The 22,680-nt window shown below is 37.1% G+C and overlaps 1 protein-coding gene and 1 long non-coding RNA gene across 2 annotated transcripts; both read right to left on the reverse strand.

Annotated features, from left to right (window-relative positions):
* Positions 1 to 21: 21 nt before the first annotated feature.
* On the reverse strand, positions 22 to 851 carry LOC122001488. Its single transcript, XR_006117390.1, has 2 exons — positions 647 to 851; positions 22 to 565 (listed from the first exon to the last, which is right to left on the reverse strand). It is a non-coding gene; the product is annotated as an uncharacterized LOC122001488 (long non-coding RNA).
* A 1,165-nt stretch (positions 852 to 2,016) lies between these two features.
* Positions 2,017 to 5,891, reverse strand: LOC122021554. Its single transcript, XM_042579676.1, has 5 exons — positions 5,419 to 5,891; positions 5,123 to 5,278; positions 4,029 to 4,124; positions 3,305 to 3,425; positions 2,017 to 2,383 (listed from the first exon to the last, which is right to left on the reverse strand). Exons 1-5 carry the CDS (start codon positions 5,887 to 5,889, stop codon positions 2,214 to 2,216), a joined length of 1,014 nt encoding a protein of 337 aa, XP_042435610.1. The 5' UTR covers positions 5,890 to 5,891; the 3' UTR covers positions 2,017 to 2,213.
* Positions 5,892 to 22,680: the final 16,789 nt, after the last annotated feature.

The following is a 22,680-nucleotide window of genomic DNA, read 5'->3' on the forward strand; positions in this document are numbered from 1 at the left end:
TAAGCATTGAACAAGCTTAGAAACACAAGAAAGAAGTGTCATATAGACAGATTAAGATCCATATATTGTGTTCCTTTTTTTTCAAGGAAAAAATATTGAGACATCTCGATCTGAACTCGTAGGCTCCGATCATGGCTTAAACTTCTTGACTTCCAAAGTTTTGACTTGGCATCAAGATCCATATATTGTGTTCCTTTTTTTTCAAGGAAAAAATATTGAGACATCTCGATCTGAACTCGTAGGCTCCGATCATGGCTTAAACTTCTTGACTTCCAAAGCTTTGGCTTGGCACAGTGCCTTCTTAGCCCCTGACAAAACTGAACACGAATCTATAGCCACGCCAAAAGTGATCGCGAAATAGAGATAGATGGTGCACAGGATTGCCAAGAGCGTTAGCATCGTCAGGAGAAACCTGTGCCGTTGGAGCAGAATGGACCAACTATCAAATTCTTGGCCACCTATCGGCGACTGCTTCTCCGGTGGGGGTGATACAAGAATCACGGTTTGGCTTCTCCTATGAGGGGATGACAATGATTCAAGAACCATCTTTTTTCAGGTCAAATTCCTGCTTGAAGAATAAAAAAAAATATAGAAAGCAATTCTAAACAATGCTTAATTATTTTGCTAGGTGATTGAGCCAGAGAACCTTGAACTCTTCGAATTCCTGTTTAGGTCGATAAAGAGAACTGAAGAAAGGCAAAAAAGAAGAAGATGAAGGAAAATATTCAACCAAACAAATTGTGTTGTGAGGCAGTGGAACCAAGAGAGAACTGGGGAACCACCGAAGTATTCGCTTCGTGCTACAATGTTTGATGTCTATTTATAGACAAAGAGTTAAAGGTAGAACGTCCCTGTTTGTTTTAATTCATGTATTTGTTTCTTTGCTTTCTTTAGTGAGTGGTATATTTAGTGACGATAGTGAAGCTGGTGGATGGCAGAGGTATGATCTTGACTGCAAAAGATGGTGCCCTTCCACCAATTTGTTATGAATGAGTTAGGCCAGCATCCATGATCCATCGCCTTAGCATCCAATGATTTTTTTTCCCACTTATAAAGTTTGGTGATAATTCAACTCTCAAGAGTCTAAACAGCGGGCAGATGCCAGATTTTAAGTTTGGGAGCCGAATTGTTGTGTTTCTTAGTCGTGCGATAACTTGCTCCGTGAGAGCGTATTGCAGGCACATGATGGGCCCCTTGACGACCAATAACCTAAACCCCCTAGTTTTTCTAGTAGATCTGTCCCCGTTAAAGAGGTTCAAGACTTTAAAATAGTGAAATTCATTTTACTAATGAATTTTTTTTTTAATGAACGGTTGATCTAGAAATGTTAAGTCGATGGATTATTCATTATGAGTATTTCTTGATTTATTTTGATGACTAATAAAAAAAATTCGTGAAATTGAATAAGTCACTCAGATTTAATCAACGTAAATTAAATATTTGATATCAACTTAAAAACAAAATTCAAGATAATTCTAAATCAACTTCAATCTAAAAATAAAATCTCAACTTATTATTATTATTCTAAAGCCAAACTTTAATAATAATAATAATAATAAATCAACCCGACTAATCCTAAAATGAAGCCAAACTTTAACAAATGGACCCGAAACTAATTGTGATCAAGCTAAACCTGATTTAATAAATGAGATATACTCTTATTTAAGTTTATTCTATTTTATCATTATTAATTAAATTTTCTTAACTTTTTTTTCTAAGAATCAGGCAAGAAATTAGTTCATTTCTTTAATTGCTCTCTCTCCAGAACCGTGTACTTTCTACTAAGTAAATAAACTCTAAACTTCGTAGCCACATTTTTTTTGTGCAAAAAATATTTACAATTTTAACTTGACATTTATATGTTAAAACTAAAAGTAATATGCACTTGATTTCTTTAGTCAAGAAGTGTTTCTGATAGATGTTTAATTATGTTTGAATACGAAAATTCGACATGCTAAGGCTGCTATAAATATTCACATACTTTGTTTGACCTAGCACAGAAGCGCACACACGGTCTAGAACTTCTAATAATTATAAATGCAGTAACTTCAGTTTGTTTTTAACTGTATAATTTACATAAATGATGTAAAAATGATGATTACAACAGCAAGCTAAACATTGTTGGGCACAAAAAAAAAGTATACGGCTCAGGGCTTGATTGAAGACCTATAGGATTTGAAACATATGTCAAAAGTATTAAGACCCAAAATGTGTTACAAGTTAATTCGGCTAAGATCAGCCCACAGTAGCAGCCGTCGGGGCCGGCCAAGAAATCTAGCTTGCCATGTAGGCTCTTCGTTTTCATAAACAAAACCAGTCTTTCTGTACAAATTCTTTGCTGCTTCATTGTCAACGGCAACATGAACATAAAGATCATTTATGCCTGAAAAAATAGTAGGAATTTCGGTAAGTAAATATGGAGATGCAATAAAATCAAGAATAAATAAGGTGAAAATATATGGCGTTCTGATAAAGCGGAGAAACCACAAGGTACATCTGTGTATTGTGGATTTACCATGATTCCATTTTTAAGAAAATTATGAAATGACAGAGTAAAGACTTGTGACACTGTTTCACTTTAATGTCATTGATACTAGATAACAAGTATTCTGAAAAATCCTAATAATTTCGATTTTATCGAATTGGTGTCACGGAGGTCACATTCTCTCCAGTTGAATAGGAGAAATTCTAAGTTGTGGTTCGGATTTCTGACTGTGATCCAAGGCATGAAAGGAATCCATAGTAGCAAGAAGAATTCTATAAACCTCAAGATAACAGATGCTTTCTGGATATATGCTTCTTCATAAAGTGAGTCAGGGACCTAGCTACGAAGAACATGTGATTAGCGAAATTGCCACTCAGAATATTTTCCTGTTAAACCGATTAATGACCAAAGCAAATTTCATGAAGATGAATATCCAAGTCATGCAAGGTAAGCACTAAATGCATCAAACTAAAGGCACCCTGCACCTCTTTCGAAAATATTTTCAAATTGTGCTGGATTTATTAGGCCAACTAATAATTAAGGTTGCTAGATAGCTAAGTGGCATCCTCCGTGAAGGATGACCGAGCACCTGAAGCAAACTAAAAAAACATAATTAAACAGGAAACTAAACTTGAAAGGAATCTAAATTTATGGGATTTGGGAATACAAATTGTCCTTGATAAGTTTTACCAAACACAGAATAGATATTTATACTTAATCCACCATTAAATAGAAATTTCCTTATTTTCAAGAGATTTATTGCCAAGTGAAATGATGCAGGGTAGGTGAATTATTGAAACCAACACTAGGAAAACTTACCCCAAGAGTAGGCAACTATTTTAGATTTGGTAACTATTGCATATCCCAATCCATTTCTTTGCAGCTCCCTGGCAACACACACATTACTTAGATATGCCCTCATCAGACTAGCTCCTGGGACCTGTTCATGTTTTCAATTGGCAGCTAATTAATGTCTCCCTTGGGTGCAATCATGACTTAGACAAAAACATAATCAATAATATCAACATGTATAAATACAATAACAGCAGCAAATCAAGAGAGGATTGTTTAAGTTTTGGGGAAAAAAAAAAGGAAGAACGATCTTTAATGTATAATATGTTGTCTCATTTCAGGAGAGAATCCATGGCAGGCAGTTGCACAACAGGAAATAATAGAAATAGTAGAGCTTAAAATTAAACCTTCTTTTGAAGTAATGTGGACCAAGAAAAGCTGTGAAATGAGTTCCTGTTGTGCAGTAAACGGTTGAACAACATCCGGTAGTTTTAAAACAAAGTTAACAACTTAAATTTGTTATTCATAGGGGATAAAAATATGTTTCTATCCATCTTAAATCACATGAATGTAGATTAATGAAAATGGTGAAGAAATTTCCAGAGTCTAATTGAGACTGAAAAAAAAAATTTTAAAGAATAGTTAGAGAAAAAGGAGAACCTTTTATTCATGCTAATTGTGTAATAAAAGATAAGAACATCTAAAATCCTTAATGAAGGTATAATCCAAATATGCTTTGAGCAGAATGTACCTCAGGGCGTTTTCCTGTCAATTCATCAGCCAATTTGATACATTGGTTAACATCTAGAGTTGCCACAACTATTCTTTCTTCTCCATTTTGAGAAAACTGCAAATTTATATTAAAAAAAAGGCCTGTGACCTTATAAATTTAAATAAAAATTATAATCTTGTGTTTTTATACATTACAAAGAAAGAAGAAATAACAAAAACTTTTCGGTTTATAGGAAAAACATACATCAATATTTCAGGAGAATAACTGACACGAGACCAAGTAATGAAATCAATAGAACAGAAACCTTAAAAGCCAAAATATCAACACCTTTAATGTCTTCAGAAACTAGTATGATCCTTGAAGAAGGAATTTAATCTATCTATTCAAGAAGAGAAATCTTGAGTATAACCAAATAAATAATCACCTTCTCATTAGAGATTTTGGGTTATGCAAGAATTAAATATTTAAAATGTATAAAAGGTAAAACCATTTTAGATTGCAGCTTAGTTATCCCTAGCAATTTCATCAATTGGCCGTGCAATTGCAAGTATTCTCATTTTGCATAAGTGTGAACGATGAACTTCAAAAGAGGTAAATCAGCTAATATAATAAGACACATCAAAGCATTGTTTTTTGTGAACATCAGGTTTAACTGAGTTAGGAAATTCCATATAAGATATATCTAATTGAAGTGGCATGTAAGTCATCCTGAAACGTAGGTTGTCGGGAAGTTGAGGTTCTTACTCATAGTCATTACGATGTTTCATACATATAATTCCATCAAGCAACAGTCCTCGACATTTCAAGAAAAACAGTCTCAATCATGAAGGGATTTCATATGAGCAAAGTTGAGGCATGATTAGCACATAAAAGATTCATCTTCTATGAAAACATTAAAATTTACTAATCAAGCTAGTTCCATAATTAAGCATCTCACAATTATGCAGTACTTCCATATGAGATGCTACATGACTATCTATCTATGCAGTACTTCCATTGATTTATAGCCATCAGTGTAACATTAGAGATATTGAAGTTGATTCTATAGAACATATATGAGAAATAGCTTACTACACTAATAGCAATTCAATTTCACCGAATGATCTCCATACCTTACAAGCAGAACAAAGTTCATCAGCATGTCTTAAGGACGGCGATAATGGGAGAGTGGCATTCATGCAAGCAGCTCTTTTGAACCCTATTCTTTTACCATCAATGCGGTCTTTCAATGCTTGGAGCTCCCTTTCTTCCAGATGTCTACCCTGATCCTAATAGAACTTGAAAACCAATAGATAGCATCAGCACTATAGGGACCTCATTGCCCAATCAAACCTTTTTCTTAGTAAATAAAAAACGAATAGGGAACGACCACTAGGAAATAGATCGAAGGAAAGAACGCATTGCTCACCTCGCCGCCGGATGACTTGTAAAACTCATCGTAGAAGGTGCGGATCCTCAGGCGAACAGCGGCCAGGAGCTCTTCATCCGACTCGCACTCCTTCACGGAAAGAGAATCCACATCGAGGACTAGGGGTTCTTTCTCGCAGAGGCGGGAGGCCGCAGGCGTGGCGGCGCCTCCGCCAGGGACACGGGTGGCTCTGCACTGCCGAATCTGCGGGACAGAGACGAAGATGAGGGGCCGCAGGTGTTCCAGCTTAGCCGAAATGGTAGCTCTAGGTATAGAGTATGGACAGATGAAGCGGTGGCGGAGACGGATCGGAGATGAGCAGAAGGGGACGGAGAGGAGCAGGGGCGACGAGACGTCGGTGCAGGAGACCAGCGGCATCATCGCTAGGCTCCTTCTCCCTTCTCCCTTCTCCCTTCTCCCTTCGTTAATGCGTATGAACCACAAAAAGCGTGGTTGAGAGGTGAAAGGCATCAAGAGAGAGATAAAAAACGATGCGTTGAGTGAACTCCAGCGCCATCGATTTTTTCTATTCCCATCCTGAACTGCTCGCGGCAAAAAATTAAAAAATATCCTTAATTATCAAAATGGTAAAAAGTAAAAAAGAAACATCTCTTAATTTTAAAAAGTTAAAAAAGACACCTACCTTATTTTTCATATTAAAAATGATCTTGGACCAACTACAAAATAATTACTATAACATATTAAAAAATAATTTAATTTAATTTGAAATATTATAAAAAAATTATTTATCAATTTAATCAATATAAATTAAATCTAATTAATATTATTTTTTAAAATTAAAATTATTATATAATTATATAATTTTAAAATAATTTTAAACATATCTGAGTTTAATTAAGTTTTAAAAATTTTAGTCAGTTAATAAAAAATCATATAAAAGTTATGATATTTTTTAATCAAACTGAATCTATTTATTTAATATATTATAGTAGGTACAGTCTATCTTTTATGTTGAAATAAGAATATTTTCATGATGAAAAATATGCTAGTGTTGTTTTATATTTTTAAAAACAAGGGATAATTATTTATTTTAACGATTCTCATGATTAAAGGAACTATTTTAAGTTTTTCCATAAATAACTGCTAATTTATAATTTTACAGTGGTATTTACTAGAAATTTAAAAAATTAAGAAAACAAAATGATAATGTCCTTTAGTTTCATTGATTATTCCTAAAGTGATCGATCCGATCCCATAAAATTTTTCTATCGATCAGTCCAGAAGTTCAGCATCTTTTAATTGTAACCCTCCATTTGGAATTCTATAAATATGTCATATCTAGAAATTAAATCACGGATATCTGGATGATAATTTGTAAGGATGTCAATTCGGGTGGGGTCGGGGTTGGGTTAGGTCGGGTTGATTTTTTTTTAACCCAATCTGAATACGATCCGAACTCGAGTTCAACCTAAAACTCCTAAACCCGAACGCGAACCTGACCAACCCAATCGACCCGAACACTACCCGGATAATTCAAAAATTCGATTCAAAATGACTTTTTTTTTACTATTTTCCCTATAATTCTTCACTTTTATGTCAATACTCCATCATTATCATAGAAACATGATATTAATATACATAAAAATATCTTAATTTTCAAAAAAAATTCGATTTAACCTAAAAAAAAAAAATTTACTAAACCCTATATTTAGGTCAATCTAAATTCGACCCGACTCAATTCGAAAATTTTTAACCCTCTAATCTAAATTTGAAAATACTTAATCCGAACTTAATTTTTTTTTTGATCGACACAGATTGGATTTTTTTTTTTTTTTTTGATAACTTTAATAATTTAAATGTACCATAAATAGCCCCAGGATGAGAAGGAGCGGGAGAATAAAACAAGTTTGCTAAATATTTAAGAAATTAAGAAAAGAAAGATAAAAAAATGGGAGCTTAAAATAAATTCATTGTGTGCCAATAATTTAAGAAAATAAACCACATTCCATTTCTTTTTACTTTTTCTTTACCAAATCCAATTGGGGAGAATAAAATAGAATGCAACTTCTGAGAAATATGCTCTTGGTTAGTTCAACTATCGAACTCATTGCCCCGGGTGACAATGCGAGCATCTTCTTAATTTATTTATTTATTTTTTATATATATTTAAGGGTTGAGTTTGAACACTGAGCTAACGGTGCGGTAGAGCATCCTCCTTCTAAATTGAGGAAAATAAAATAGAATACAACTTCTGAGAAATGTGCACTAAGTTAGTTCTACTATTGAACTTATTGTCCCGAGTCTTAGCTTTGTAAATTAATGAATACATTTTTTCAATAAGCAGTTGATTTTTTTTTTCAATAAGCAGTAATTTAAAAATATTGGATTGATAGATATCAATAATTTTTTTTAATAAATAGTTGATTTAAAAATATTAGACTGGTAGATTATTCGTTACAAATACTTATTAGTTGATTTATAAATATTGGATTGATAGATCATCCGTTGTAAGTACTTATTAGATGGCTTTGTAGCCCCCGGGGTTATGATGCAGTGATACGGTATGTAAGTTGTTAGCCAGGTACCCGCGGTTTGAGTCCCGGCTATAGTCAATTTGCAAGAATCTTTCCTCCAAATGAGACACGTAACTAAAGGATGTTGGGCTCCTGGGCTGTCTGCTGCGAGCGTTTCTTGATTTATCCTGATGATCGGTAGGAAATTTTTATAGGACCGGGCCGGTCATCTCAGATTCGACGTTACTTAATCGGTTCGACGTTACCTAATCTGACCCTGTAGAAAATTTTTATAAGATTCAAATTAGTAAGCAGAATAGCCGGTGCAAACTATTTTTTTTTTTTAAACAAATTTAAAAACTATCACCTCGTAAAAAAAAACTTTAATTCTGTCATATATATATATATATATATATATATATATAAAAGAGGTCCAAGAGATCTTACCAATAATTTATCTCGGTGTTAGAGCATACGAACACCAAAAGCATGGATTTTTTGAACAATAATTGTGAAGAAAATCCAAAGGAAAATAAGAATGAGAGAAGAGAATATATAGATTCAATGTAATTCGGCAACGTGTCTACTCCACAATAGCAATACAAAGAATTCTTTAATAGAATAGTGAATTAGGGGTACACATGTTCTATTTATACAACTTTGGCTATATAAAGGTGTTTAGATGAAAATATCCTATATTATTCGCATCCTAAATCACTCAGAAATAAAACATGACCTGGTTGTATCTCGTCATTTGTTCACCCTGGAATTCCAACACGAAGCTTCCTCCCACGATCGTATCCCGATGCTCATTGTGCATTCCCTGCTCTCTCCAGAATGGACCATGATCATGTTCGATATGAGCCACATGTACTTCAACAATCTTCATTTTGACGAGTATCCACCTCTTAGGAGAACAATGCACATCCGAGAACTCCACATGAAACAATGAGTTGAGATGCATCCCCTCTAGCAACTCGAGAAATTGATTAATTTCAAGTAATGTTTGAACTTCTATGTAGCAACTGTAGAATTGATGTACGTGAGAGGGGAGTGAATCACGTGATTTTAAAAGTATTTCTTTTCAATTTTAAAATTGAGCACGTAGTGGAAAGAAAATACGAACAAATTAAATAAAAAACACAACACAAGTGGTTTTACTTGGTTCGGAGCTTTCAACGACTCATATTCCAAGACACAGGTCATTTGGATCTTTCCGATAGATAATCCACTAAATTCGAATCGAATACAGAGTATGAGGAACGTGTAACACCCTACACTTCCTTTAAGCAATAATGTAAATGACTTGAAATAAACGTTACCAACACAAGGATGAAGAAGTCATGAGCTCAGGTGTTGGAGTTGATCTGTTTGCAGTGGGGTGAAGCAACATTGTAGGGCAGTGATAACAAGTTTGTCACACTCGTAAAACAAATTAACAATGTATATTCCACTGAACCCCTTAACTATACAATTATGTTGTAATAATGAACCCAGGATCGATCTCTCGAGGAACTAACGGTAGGATGTAATCTAGGATTGTATTCTATTTCTATTTTTGGGGATTTTAATATAAATAGGGGGTTTAAACTCTGAATCTAAATCTAAACGAAAAGCACAACAATTAAGAAACTAATTTAGTGTATAAATGAAACCTAACTAGGTGTCACCGATTAGTCCAATACGTATTGTCACACTACGTAATGAATTTCATCTTCAACACACTTAAACTAAGGTATAAAACAGCAGGACAATAAGGAAACCTGATCTAAGCAACCATGTGTTAAGCTAAAGCAAGATGAACAACTACTTCAAAAGCAATTGAAACTAAATTACCCAATGCACTTGAATTCCAACAATTATAATCTAAAAAGAACTATGGTTACTGAACCCAATCTAACCTACAAACAAGCAGTAAACAGAATTGTAGATACAAAATGAACAAGAATTGCAAACAATCAAGTAGCTGCACAAAACTCTGATTGTAAAACTCAAATAAAATTGAAATTGCAAAAGAGAAAATCATATCTGAAGATCTGAGCAAATTCAAAAACAAATCAAAAGAAAACAAAACAAAACAAAAGCATTCCACAATCCAAACCCGTATCCTCAATCCTTCCTCTCTACCGTGAAGCAGATCTATCTCTGGGAACACCCTTCGGGTCATCACTGACAAAGAATCAAACTCTAGCTCAGCTTCATTCAGGAGGAATCCAAGTTACTAGGAACACCCTAACTAGCTCAGATTCATCCGAATGCTCTAGCCAACGAAGAAACAGAGCACTCTCGCCAATCCGCAAACGCGAGGTGAAGATGAAGATGGATTGTACTCTGGAGAACCGGGGAACACCCTCAACAACTCCAGAGTGAATGGCAGAAGCTCAGATCGGGGAACGCCCTCAAATCTGGCTTGGATGAAGCTCACGAACAGCAAAATCACGACCGGGGAACACCCTCAAATCGCTGCTCTGTCCTTCGTTTGCTGGTCGCCGGATCAATAGAGGTTCGCCGGAGATCTAGAAATGGAATGGGAAGCTACGACGGGGACGAAGAAGAAGGGTGAACAGTGGCGGTGTCGCGGAATCGCCGAGCTCCGAAGAAACACTGTAGCTTCTCAAAGCCTTTATACCCTTTTTAAATCTGATCGGACGGTCCAGATTAATTCGGGCTTGATCAACAGCTGGATGAATTCAGATTTGGATCAAAACCTCTGGATCTTTATCTATGGCTGAGATCTCCTCCTCATTAGGTTGGATGGGCCAGATCTTCAATGGATAACTCAGATCTCCTTGATTTTGGATGAATGGCCCATAACGCTCTGAAGCTTGATCGTCTTGTTTAGCCCTAGATTTGAACCCAAGTGTGGTCTGATCTGATCGGTTTCATGACCCTTTTGATGCCTACAAAATAAGAATCAAATATTAGCACCAAATACCATGATAATAGGCTAATTTGTAATTAAGTCCGAGAATACATAGAATGCATAAAATGTCATGTAAATATGAGTTTTATCTATGAACATAACATTAAACCATGCATGTATGAATCAAAATAATACAATAAAATCATGGTTATCAAATCCCCCACACTTAGCCTTGAACGTCCCGTGCAAGTAAAGAAAACTAAAAATCATCTCCACAAAAAATTCCTTAGCAATACCTAGAAGATAGCAAAAGGAATTTAACTAAGATCATCTAAAGATCACCAACAATCATGAATACAATCCAAACAATAATCAGTAGGTATGGTACTTTCAATTCAATTGGAAAATTAAGCAAATTACAATCTCACAAGGTATTCATCTATTCTAACTCTCACACTCAAAAATATGTATAAGTGGAGCTCACTCAATGTAACTCACAACATTTCACTACCATAAGCTTGCTTATTTTCTACTTCTCCACCACTATAAAACATAGCATACATGAATCAAAAGGATTTATCAACAAGAATTGAAATGGAAGCAAGAAGAACAATAAAAGTGAATGAAATGGCAAAAGAAAAGAATTCAATGAAAAAGTGAAGAGATAAGAGTATTGGAGGAATATACTTGATGAGTTGACCATTTTGATGTGTAAAAAGATGAATACCATTTGTTTTTATCAATTCAAAAGACCAAGCTAACCTCCCCTTCAATTTGATGGTCATCCAAAATCTTGATACTCTATCTCCATACTTGATACTTTTGATTCACAAAAAAAAAAATTTCTTCACTGTTTTCCCACATTTCACTTCCAACACTTTGAAACTAAAAAATAATCTCAAATTATGAGGAATAATTGTTGGTTAGTCCTAGGAAAACATACCAGTTCCATTGTACAAAAATTTTGTACAAGTATCGAATCTTTCCTTAAATAACCTATTGTGTTCTTTAGAAGTTAAATTATGAATCGCAGACGGAACTTAACATCATTGATTCCAAATTTAACTTATCTGTTCTTAATGGTTTAGATTTGAATCGCAAGCGGAACTTAATACTATTGATTCAAATCCACCTACGTTATAAATTCCATTAAATATTATTTTCCAAAATTGGCTTCCAGGATTGCATGGCGAGGCACATGGCCTTCTTGGATATGGGAGCAACCACCACCGCCTAGACAAAGCCTTTTAAGGAAAGCTAATATTTAATTTCCTTAAATAACTCTAGGTTAACCAAAAAGAATAATCAAATCACAAATTTGAAAAACAAAGAAAACATAAACTCGAAAAATAAATTCGAAAAACTAGATCTAATGCCTCTTGTGTTTGAAATTCTTACAAAAATAAATAACTAGCATGATGCGGAAAACAATTGCTAAGTATACCTTCTCTTTGTATGCTAATGACCTCAAGATCTTCTGCCGTATTCCTCGCCTCGCCTTGGACGTCGTGTGGGTGACTATCCTCCAAGATGAACACCACCCAAAGAGCTTTCTTCTTCCTCCTCTAAAATCCGGCCACCACCACCAATTTAGGAACCAAAAAGAGCAAGGGAAAGGGAAGAGGAGAGATCCGGCCATCATGAGAGAGCACAAGCAAGAGACTAGAATTAGATGTCTCCTCCTCCTTCTTCTTCTTCTTCTTCTTCTCCTTCTCCTTCTTGTATCCGACCACTTAAAGGAACCACAAGCAATATATGTGGCCGGCCCTAGCATGATAAAGAGCTAGGGGTCGGCCCTAAGGAGGAGACTAGAGAGAAGAGAGAAAAAGAATTCATTAACCCATGAAGCCTCTCCTCCCCTTCTTTTATAATACTTGCCTAAGGTAAATAAGGAAAAACTTTTTACAAAAATTAAAATCTTCCTCATGTTTTTCCTTTTCCCTTTTTATTTTTCCTTTTCTTTCCTCTTGATTGAATCAATCACCAATTATAGATTAGTTTTAATTTGATTGGATGATGACTTAATCCTATTGGCCGACCCCTATAAGGAAGGAAATATATATATATTTTTTATAAAATTTTACAAGAAGAAATCCTCTTATAAAATTTTACAAGCTCTCTTTCAATTTCCTAAAGTAGGAGTTAAAAAAGAAAAGTTTTAAAAATTAAAACCATGTTTTAAAATTTAAAACTTCTCTTATAAAATTTCCTTTTTTAACATGGTGATAGAAAATTTAAATTTTAAAACTTCTCTTCCTTTTTTTCTAAACCATGAGGATGGTTAAAAAAGGAAAGTTTTAAAACTTTTAAACTTTCTTTTAAAACAAGTGGCCTAATTCAAATAAGGAAAATTTAAAATTTAAAATCTCTATTTTAAAACTTATAGTTTTCTACAAAGAGAAGATTTTAAAAAATTCAAAAATACCCCTCCTTGTTTGAATTATTGTAGCCAGCCCCTTAAGAGGATAATGTGGTCGGCCCTTGCTTGGTCACCAAGCATTGGGCCAGCCCCCTTCTTGGACACCAAGATGGGCTTATATTTGGATGGACTTGAGGCTTTAATGAGACTACGACAGGAGCCTAGAGGAGAAATTGGCTTTGACCTTCCAATGAGCTTGAGTATCCCGTGTTCGCCCCGAACACATTGTTGGTGCAACATCCCTCAGGTCAAGGTTGACCTGGGTGACCAAGCTGAGTCTTGGTTTGAGTTTAGATGTTTGACAATAAGAAATTGATTGAAGAAGAGTCAAGTAGGTCAAGGTTGACCGGATACTTGACAGGGAAGTCTTGGTGAGTGAAGCCAGGCAGAAGGAAAACCCTAGTGAGTGAAGCTAGGTGAAAGTCCTAGTGAGTGAAGCTAGGTGAAAGTCCTGGTGAGTGAAACCAGGTGAAAACCCTAGTGAGTGAAGCTAGGTGAAAGTCCTGGTGAGTGAAGCCAGAAGGGAAAGAAGTGAGGTGAAAGCCCTAGTGAGTGAAGCTAGGGATGGAAAACCCTAGTGAGTGAAGCTAGGTGAAAGTCCTGGTGAGTGAAGAGGGAAAATCCAGATGGATCAAGGATGATCGGACATCCGGTGTTGGGAAGTCCAAGTAGGTCAAAGGACTGACCGAGGAAATCCAAATAGGTCAAAGGGATTGACCGGACATCGATGGAAGTCCAAGTAGGTCAAGGAGTGACCGGATACTTGACATGAATAGAAAAGTCTAAGTGGGTCAAAGGGATTGACCGGACACTTGGTGGGAAGTCCTAGAAGGTCAAAGTCATAATGTATCAAGGTTGACCGGATGTTGGTTTGAGAGGCTTGGAACTTGGTTTTGGGCAAAACCAAGTGTTGGATCGATCGGTGGATCGATTCAGAGGGATCGATCGGTGGATCGATCAGAAGCGGCGCTCTCGATCGATCCGTGGATCGATCAGATGCCTAGTACTCGCTGGATCGATTGACAGCTACCGGATCGATCCGTGGATCGATCCAGCGGGTGAGGTGCTGGATCGATCCGTGGATCGATCCAAAGCCTCGATCGATTGGGAATATTCGAATCGATCGGATCCGACCGTTGGCGTCGATAAAGGCCGCAGCGTTCATTTCGGCATCTCTTCACCGTTTCATCTCGGATCTCTCCTCCACAGGCCTCTCAAAGCTCGTGATCGCCAGTTATTGAAGGGAAGCTCTCCCAGTCAAGAGGCGGATCAAAGGCAGAGAAGCTAGGTTAGGGTTTTAGCTATTGCTTGTAGTTGTTTTCCTTTCCTTCTTCTTGTACCGAGAGTCTTGTAGGGCTTCTCCGCCTTGTTACTGAAAAGGAGTGTTTCATAGTGGAGGGTGCGTGCGTGGTGTGGATCCTTGGATTAGTCACCTCTTGTGAGGTGGATACCAAGTAAAATCCTAGTGTTAGCGTGGTTGTATTTGTTTCTGTATTTTCCGCTGCATATTCTTGAAGGAACAAGCAACGCTGAGCAACGAGCGAACGCGACGAGCTATTCACCCCCCTCTAGCTACTTTTGGTCCTAACAAGTGGTATCAGAGCAAGGTTGCTCTTCACCGGAATCACCGCCGGAAGGGACAAACATATCAAGAAAAGCTAGAGGGTGAAGAGGTTGGAGCAAATTCTTCAAGTTCAAGACTTTATCAAGCTCAACTTCAAGATGCAATTCCAAGATGGGCTTGGATTTGACACAAGGGTGGCTCCACCATACACTTCTACGAGTTTCGATTCTTGGAAATCAAGAATCAAAAATTTTCTTATGATGGAGATAGAGCAATGGTTTGCTCTAATGGAAGGCTTCAAGGCTCCAAGAAATTCAAAGGGCAAAGTTCTAAAGAAAAGCAAATGGAGCCCGGAGCAAGTCCAAAGGTGCGAGGCAAATGACAAAGTGACCAAGCTTTTGGTCAATTTATTGCCAAGCACCATTCTTTGCAAAATTGGAGAATTTGAAGATGCAAAGGAATTATGGAGCAAATTGGCCAAGCTTCATGAAGAGATCCCCTCCACTGTACAAGATCATGAAGAATCCGGAGAGGGTGACTCTTTGGAGCAAGACCCAAGGTTGAGAGATGCTCAACCTCCGAAGAAGAAGAAATCCAAGAAGCTTCATCCTCAAGGGAATGCAACGAAGGGAACAAGGAGGGAGCATACTCCTTGTTTCATATTCAAGATGATGAAGCCTCCACCTCTAGGATTGAGGGGGAGCAATTCTTGGTGACACCGGATCAAGAAGAAGGAGAAGCTTCTACATCCGGGTCAAGAGAAGAAGGGGAGGAAGAAGCTTCTACGGTCACAAGTCAAGAAAAATCAAATGGAGGGGAATCAAGGTCCGATCAAGAGGAAGCTTCTACCTCCGGATCCAAAGGAAAAGATGTCACCCCTACAAGCAAAGGTATAAATATTTCAATTAAAAATAAAAAACATATTATATGCTTTGAGTGTAGGGAACATGGGCACTACAAGAGCAAGTGCCCTAAATTGGCCAAAAAGAAGGGCCAAGTGGCACAAAAGGGCAAGGCGAAGCCCAAGGAGACCATCCCCGGAATAAAAAGGAGCAAGGAGCACATTGTGTGCTTTTCTTGCAACCAAAATCAATATCCCAAGGGAAGATCAAGGCAACAAGGGAGGCTCAAATAGGGGGAGCCTCTAAGGTAACATTTATTGAGTCTACCCTTTACATTATGGTAAAAACATGATAGTTCTAACTTATATCATTTTAATGCTATTTACCATGAAAATAGAAAGTAGCGTTAAAGAAAAAAGAACATATTATGCTAAAACTACTACACCTAAGGCTAGGAATGTAAGTAAAAGTCTAGGCAAGAACTCTAAGGATTGTATCTACAAGCCTAGGCACAAAATGCTCATGAACTTAATGGAAAACCAAAAACTTAGTGATGGAAAATCAAGTCTTGAGGTCAAGACTTGATAAAATGGAAAAGACCCTAAAAAGGATGAAAAATATTCTAAAATGGTAAAATGAGCATAACCTAGGTTTAGGACATCTAGAGTTATCCAATGGCCATAGAAGTTTTGGATACAAACCTAAGGCTAAGAAGGATGTAGCTTCATATCATAGTATTCCATATAGCTATGTAACCAACCCTAGGTTCAGGAGTCAAGTCAAAAATACAAGGGAAGTTATCCCTAGAAGTATTTTTGCCAAGACCAATGTGACTAAGACTTCTAAGAAGTCAAAGAAAGTCACTAAGAAGGTCACAAGGGAAGCTATCCCTAGAGTTGACCTAGAGGAAGTGACCAAGGCTTCTAAGAAGCCCAACAAGGTCACTAGGAAGGTATCTAGGGAAGTTATCCCTAGTGAGTACCTAGAGCATCCAAGGAGCACCAATAGGTGTTGGGTTCCTAGGAGCATCTTCTCTACCCCATAGATGGGTTAGAGAGTGTCAACTCCGATTAGAAGGGTAGTTAACCTAACTTTGAGGAAATTGACACTCAAGGAGCATTTTCAAGGTTTTAGTTAACCTTTGAAAATGAAATGGACCTATTGTTTACTCCTTGAAAGAGTAAAATGTGCCTAATGGTGGAAGAATTGATTTTAATCTAAAATGGCACAAATTGGGAAAACCTTGAGAAATACCAAGTTGGGATTTTGGTATTCTCTTGGAAATTTAAAGCAATCCGGGCCTTGATTTATGTAATCACTCTTGAGGAAAAATGGAATATGTCAACATTTGAGGACATGTTTACTTTCAATTGGCATACATTTGGCATTCTCTTGTAGCACTTTAGGACAATCTAGGTTTAAGTTGTAAGTTTAGCTAAGACTTTAAGGATACTTAGATAGTTAATCTAGGTATATTTTATTTATGCTAAATCTTGCCATGATTGTTTGCCCATCATATGCCATGACATCATGTCTAGTTTTGCATTCATGTTTTATTATGAAAAATCCAAAAATACCATGTCATGACATTCATACATCATGTAGTAATAGGATATTTTCTTTTGAAAATTATTTTCTTTTGATGTATGTCATAACATAATCATGCATTAAGTTTAATTCCTTGTAATTAAGGACGAATGGCATTTAACGACACTTATTGACAAGTGACATCCTAGGTGGATGACTAATATTTCTAAAATGCCTAGATAAATATGCATGATCCCTAAATTAGGGCAAAAACCAAAATCTACATCTCACAAAGACTATAAGGTGACTTGTATGTGATTAGTGCACATTAGATATAAGTGAGATGTTAGGATGATGAACAAAACTCAACATGTTGATTTAGTGCATTCTTTTGAGTTTTTAGGTTCATCAAAACACATAGTTATGTGTTTTCCCATCATTGGGAAAGCTAATGTACAAGTCATGTGCATTATGCCCAAGGAACATGATGGGATATTGGTTTTGAAAATGTTTTTAAAATGTTTTTAGAAAACCTTGGTGAAGGCTATCTTTTGATAGTAATCACCATTGAATAGTTAGACACAAACTTGAAGAAAAACACTAAAATTTTTGCAAGTTTTCAAGTTTGTGTCAATCTTTGAAAATATGATGTATTTTCATAGAAAGCTATTTTTCCATGATTAAGTATGCCCTAAATAATGTCTACACGAAATTTCATGATTTTGGATTTTGTAGAATTTTCTAGGGTTTCGAAGTTGAGTGAAATGGAATTTCAGCAACTATCGAGCTCCGATCGATCCATGGATCGATTGAGTGCCCGAATCGATCCGTGGATCGATTCAGAAACAAGTCTCCCGCGGCGAAGCTCTGGATCGATCGACCGATCGATCTGTAGTCTGAATCGATCAGTGGATCGATTACGAAACGTTCAATCGATTGGAACCCAACTCCAATCGATCCAAGTTGCTGATTTTGGCTGGGAAGGCTTGATTTCAGCATCTCTGAACCTCTTTGAGTCTAGGTAACCATTCCAAACCCCTAAAATACATTTGTATACATACAAAGGGTCTTTTCATGTGAAAACAAGGATGGATTGGTTAAGGAAGGCTTCATTGAAGTTTAGGTTGAGGTTTGTTTCAAATTTTGAGTATTTGAACCTCAAAACTTCTAAATTTGGGTTTCCTAAAGGTTTAGGGATTCCAAGTCATTGTTGGTGCAATGACAGAAGTTACCACCATGTCTTTAGGGGGAGGGACTCTTTAAAGACATGAAAATTATTTTTCATGAACCTTGGAAGGTGGTCAACCTTCCGTTAAGAACACACTCAAGGTTGAGCATTTGAACTTTAATGGGGAGTGGATATCCTCATTGTTCAAGTGGCTTCAAGTGGATAATGCTCAAGGATGGGCATTGGCCTACATTGGGGGAGAATGTAGGGTTAAGGTTAATGAAGGGTATGGGACCTTCATTATCGTGTTGACCACAACGAGTGAAGTTGTGAACAACGATGAGCAACTCTTCAGGGGGAGAGTTTTCAACATTGGGGCATTTGTTGATGTGTACCCAAAATTGGGGCATGGGTTGATGTGTGCCCAAAGATGGGTTGATGTGTGCCAATAGGGGGAGAATGAAAGGACCTATGAATGGGTGTAAGTTAGGCTTTCATTACCTAGAGGGAGTGTGCCCTCGTAGGGGGAGAATGAAGAGCTTAATTTATATGTTCATTACCTAGTGGCATGAAGATTGAGGCTATAGGATTAGCCTAACTTACATGTGGTATTGTAAGTGTTATTGTGGTATTGTCAAACATCAAAAGGGGAGATTGTTGGTGCAACATCCCTCGGTCAAGGTTGACCTGGGTGACCAAGCTGAGTCTTGGTTTGAGTTTAGATGTTTGACAATAAGAAATTGATTGAAGAAGAGTCAAGTAGGTCAAGGTTGACTTGACTAGTGGAAGTCCCGTGAGTGAAGCCGGAAGGAAAATCCTAGTGAGTGAAGCTAGGTGAAAGTCCTAGTGAGTGAAGCTAGGTGAAAGTCCCTGGTGAGTGAAACCGGTGAAAACCCTAGTGAGTGAAGCTAGGTGAAAGTCCGGTGAGTGAAGCCAGGAAAGTGAGTGAAGCGTGTGAAAGCCCTAGTGAGTGAAGCTAGGCGGATGGAAAACCCTAGTGAGTGAAGCTAGGTGAAAGTCCCGTGAGTGAAGCCGGGCAGGAAAATCCAGATGGATCAAGGATGATCGGACATCCGGTGTTGGGAAGTCCAAGTAGGTCAAAGGATTGACTTGGCAGGAAATCCTAGCAGGTCAAGGAGATCGAGATTGACCGGACATCCGATGGAAGTCCAAGTAGGTCAGGGAGTGACCGGATACTTGACATGAATAGAAAGTCTAAGTGGGTCAAAGGATTGACCGGACACTTGGTGGGAAGTCCTAGCAGTCAAAGGAGTGACCAGATGCTAGGCATGATGTACCAACAGTCAAGGTTGACCGGATGTTGGTTTGAGAGGCTTGGAACTTGGTTTTGGGCAAAAGCTGTTGGATCGATCGATGGATCGATCGGAGCTGAATCGATCGGATCGATCAGGCGTGCCCTTAGCGAGCGAACAGAGCTCGGATCGATCCGTGGATCGATTCAGATGTTCCAATCGATCGGTGGATCGATTGGACCAGCTGTTGCTGAGCAGTAGCGCTGGATCGATCCGTGGATCGATCCATCGATTGGGCGCTCTGGATCGATCCGTGGATCGATCCAAAGCCTCCCGATCGATTGGGAATATTCGAATCGACGGGATCCGACCGATGGCGTCGATAAAGGCCGCAGCGTTCATTTCTTCGCATCTCTTCACCGCTTCATCTCGGATCTTCGCGGCTCCTCCACAGCACTCTCAAAGCTCGTGATCGCCAGTTATTGAAGGTTCTTGGAAGCTCTCCGAGTCAAGAGGCGGATCAAAGGCAGGAAGAGAAGCTAGGGTTAGGGTTTTCTGCATTCATTGTAAGCTTTGTGCTTGTATTCTGTTTCCCTTTCCTTCTTCTTGTACCGAGAGTCTTGTAGGGCTTCTCCGCCCTCGGTAGTTACTGAAAAGGAGTGTTTCATAGTGGAGGGTGCGTGCGTGGTGTGGATCCTTGGATTAGTCACCTCTTGTGAGGTGGATACCAAGTAAAATCCTAGTGTTAGCGTGGTTGTATTTGTTTCTGTATTTTCCGCTGCATATTCTTGAAGGAACAAGAGGAGAAATTGGTTTTGACCTTTCGATGAGCTTGAGTATCCCGTGTTCGCCCCGAACACACAACTCAAGTTCATCGATAATAACTCATTCCACTAGAGAGTTATTATCGCACTACCGCACCAATCCCAAATTACATTATGGGCTCCTTCTTATCATGAGTGTGTTAGTCTCCCTGTGTTTAAGATAATGAATGTCCACTAATTAAGTAAGTTACTGACAACTTACTTAATTAATATCTAGCTCTAAGAGTAGTACCACTCAACTTCATTGTCATGTCGGACTAAGTCCACCTGCAGGGTTTAACATGACAATTCTTATGAGCTCCTCTTGGGGGCATTCTCAACCTAGATAACTAGGACACAGATTCCTTCTATAATCAACAACACACATTATAAGTAATATCATTTTCCAACTTATCGGGCTTATTGACTTATCGAGTTAAATCTCACCCATTGATAAGTCAAAGAAATAAATACTAAATATATGTATTTGTTATTATATTAGGATTAAGAGCACACACTTCCATAATAACTAAGATCTAATTCTTTTATAAAGTCAGTACAAAAAAGAACTTACCTAAAATGGTCCTACTCAATACACTTGGAGTATATCAGTGTAATTTATTAGTTAAGATAAACTAATACTTAATTACACTACGACTACTTCAACGGTTTGTTCCTTTCCATCTTAGTCGCGAGTAACTGTTTATAATTTATAAAGAACTGACAACATGATCTTCTGTGTGTGACACCACACACCATGTTGTCTACTATATAAATTAATTGAACAAATTATATTTAACAAATAAATGTAGATATTGACCACTGTGATTCTTTATTTCTAAATAAATGTTTATACAAAAGCTAGGCTTTTAGTATACACTCTAACAATCTCCCACTTATACTAAAAGACTATGCTGCCATAAATGTTGTCATACATCTGATTCTCAACCCTTCAACATATGTAAAGACCACCCTTCTTACTACTACTACTACTACTCTCTAAGAGTGACCGTTACTTATCTACTAACTCTACTTAACCGGTTTATTAAAAATCTCTAGGAAAACCCTACTGAAAAATTTCGGCAGAGTCTCCCCTGTACCGGTGACCATTTCCCATAATACAAACAAATAATAAACCATCAGCCACATGCGGCTGGTATAAATACTTCACAACCACGCAGTAATAATATCACAATAACTAAAAGGAAACTATTCTAGCAATAGTAAACAAATAGAACTCCAACGATAAGACATACCAAACTACAAGTGCGGAATAGACTCAATTACAATCTCAACTTCATCATAGCATTAAAAGAGAACTAAAATAACTAAACAGAAAAGTCTTGGCAATTTGCCAGCTCATTCTGGATCTCTCCATAGTCCAGTCATCACACACCTTCATCACCACCACCTTGTCGCCTTCCTTGCTAAATCTTTTCCTTTCCTTTATCTGCAGTAGGAGGAAGTGCAGTCTATAAGCATAAAGCTTAGTGAGCGCTATCTACTCACAAAAAAAAACTCGATATGCATGTATATAAATAAAAACATGCTAAAACTGAATGCTAACATATAAAACTACTCATGCTCATATATAGCAAAGGAATTATGCTAACTGAAATACTAAACATGTATAGCTAATCATGCTCATAAGAATGAAACTATAAAAGATGTATACTAAACATGTAAAACTACTAAACATGTAAAACTACTAAACATGTAAAACTACTGAACATGTAAAACTACTAAACATGTAAAACTACTAAACATTTAAAACTACTAAACATGTAAAGCTGCTTAGCATAAAAGAAAGCTAAACTGGCTGATCTTTAAAACAAAGTGAAACTTACTTCATTTACTCTAAATTTATTCTTTTATTTCACTTGTTTAAAATTTATACTTTAATACTTGAAAATAATAATCAACTTCTCTTGGGCCCAGGCTTTGTACCACTTATGCGCGTTCTTAATAAGAATCGAGGTAGCTAATCCCAATACTAAGATAGAGGCCTTGGCCTACAGGGGCAAGACTTTGGATCTTGTGTCCGGTACATGCCCTTTAAAAGTAAAATACTTTCTTTATAACTTCTTTATACTTGCCCTTACTTGGCATTTAAGCAAACACCTTGTGTGCGCTTTTGATCTTAAACTTCTGAAATTGGGATCAAGTTAAAGTCTTGGTCTTTCTTAGCTTATAACTTCTCATATTAGTCCAATAGGAAAAGACTAAAGATAGGAATCATTACTGCTCATGTTCAACTGATACTTTAAAAATGGCAAGGCTGCTCATGCTACTAAATCAACAATAAGTACTAAATCTGAAATGCTACAAGGTGTTGTTCGTACTTGTAAA

The sequence above is a fragment of the Zingiber officinale genome, chromosome 1A (genome assembly GCF_018446385.1).
Source record: "Zingiber officinale cultivar Zhangliang chromosome 1A, Zo_v1.1, whole genome shotgun sequence".
Lineage (NCBI taxonomy): Eukaryota > Viridiplantae > Streptophyta > Magnoliopsida > Zingiberales > Zingiberaceae > Zingiber > Zingiber officinale.

Excerpts from the sequence above, each read along its gene's own strand:
- LOC122021554 (XM_042579676.1), bottom strand. The coding sequence starts at position 5,889 with ATGCCTTTCACCTCTCAACCACGCTTTTTGTGGTTCATACGCATTAAC. Across the intron at positions 5,279-5,418 it reads ACAAGTCATCCGGCGGCGAG|GATCAGGGTAGACATCTGGA; the intron begins GTGAGCAATGCG and ends AAGTTCTATTAG. Across the intron at positions 2,384-3,304 it reads AATAGTTGCCTACTCTTGGG|GCATAAATGATCTTTATGTT; the intron begins GTAAGTTTTCCT and ends CTATTTTTTCAG.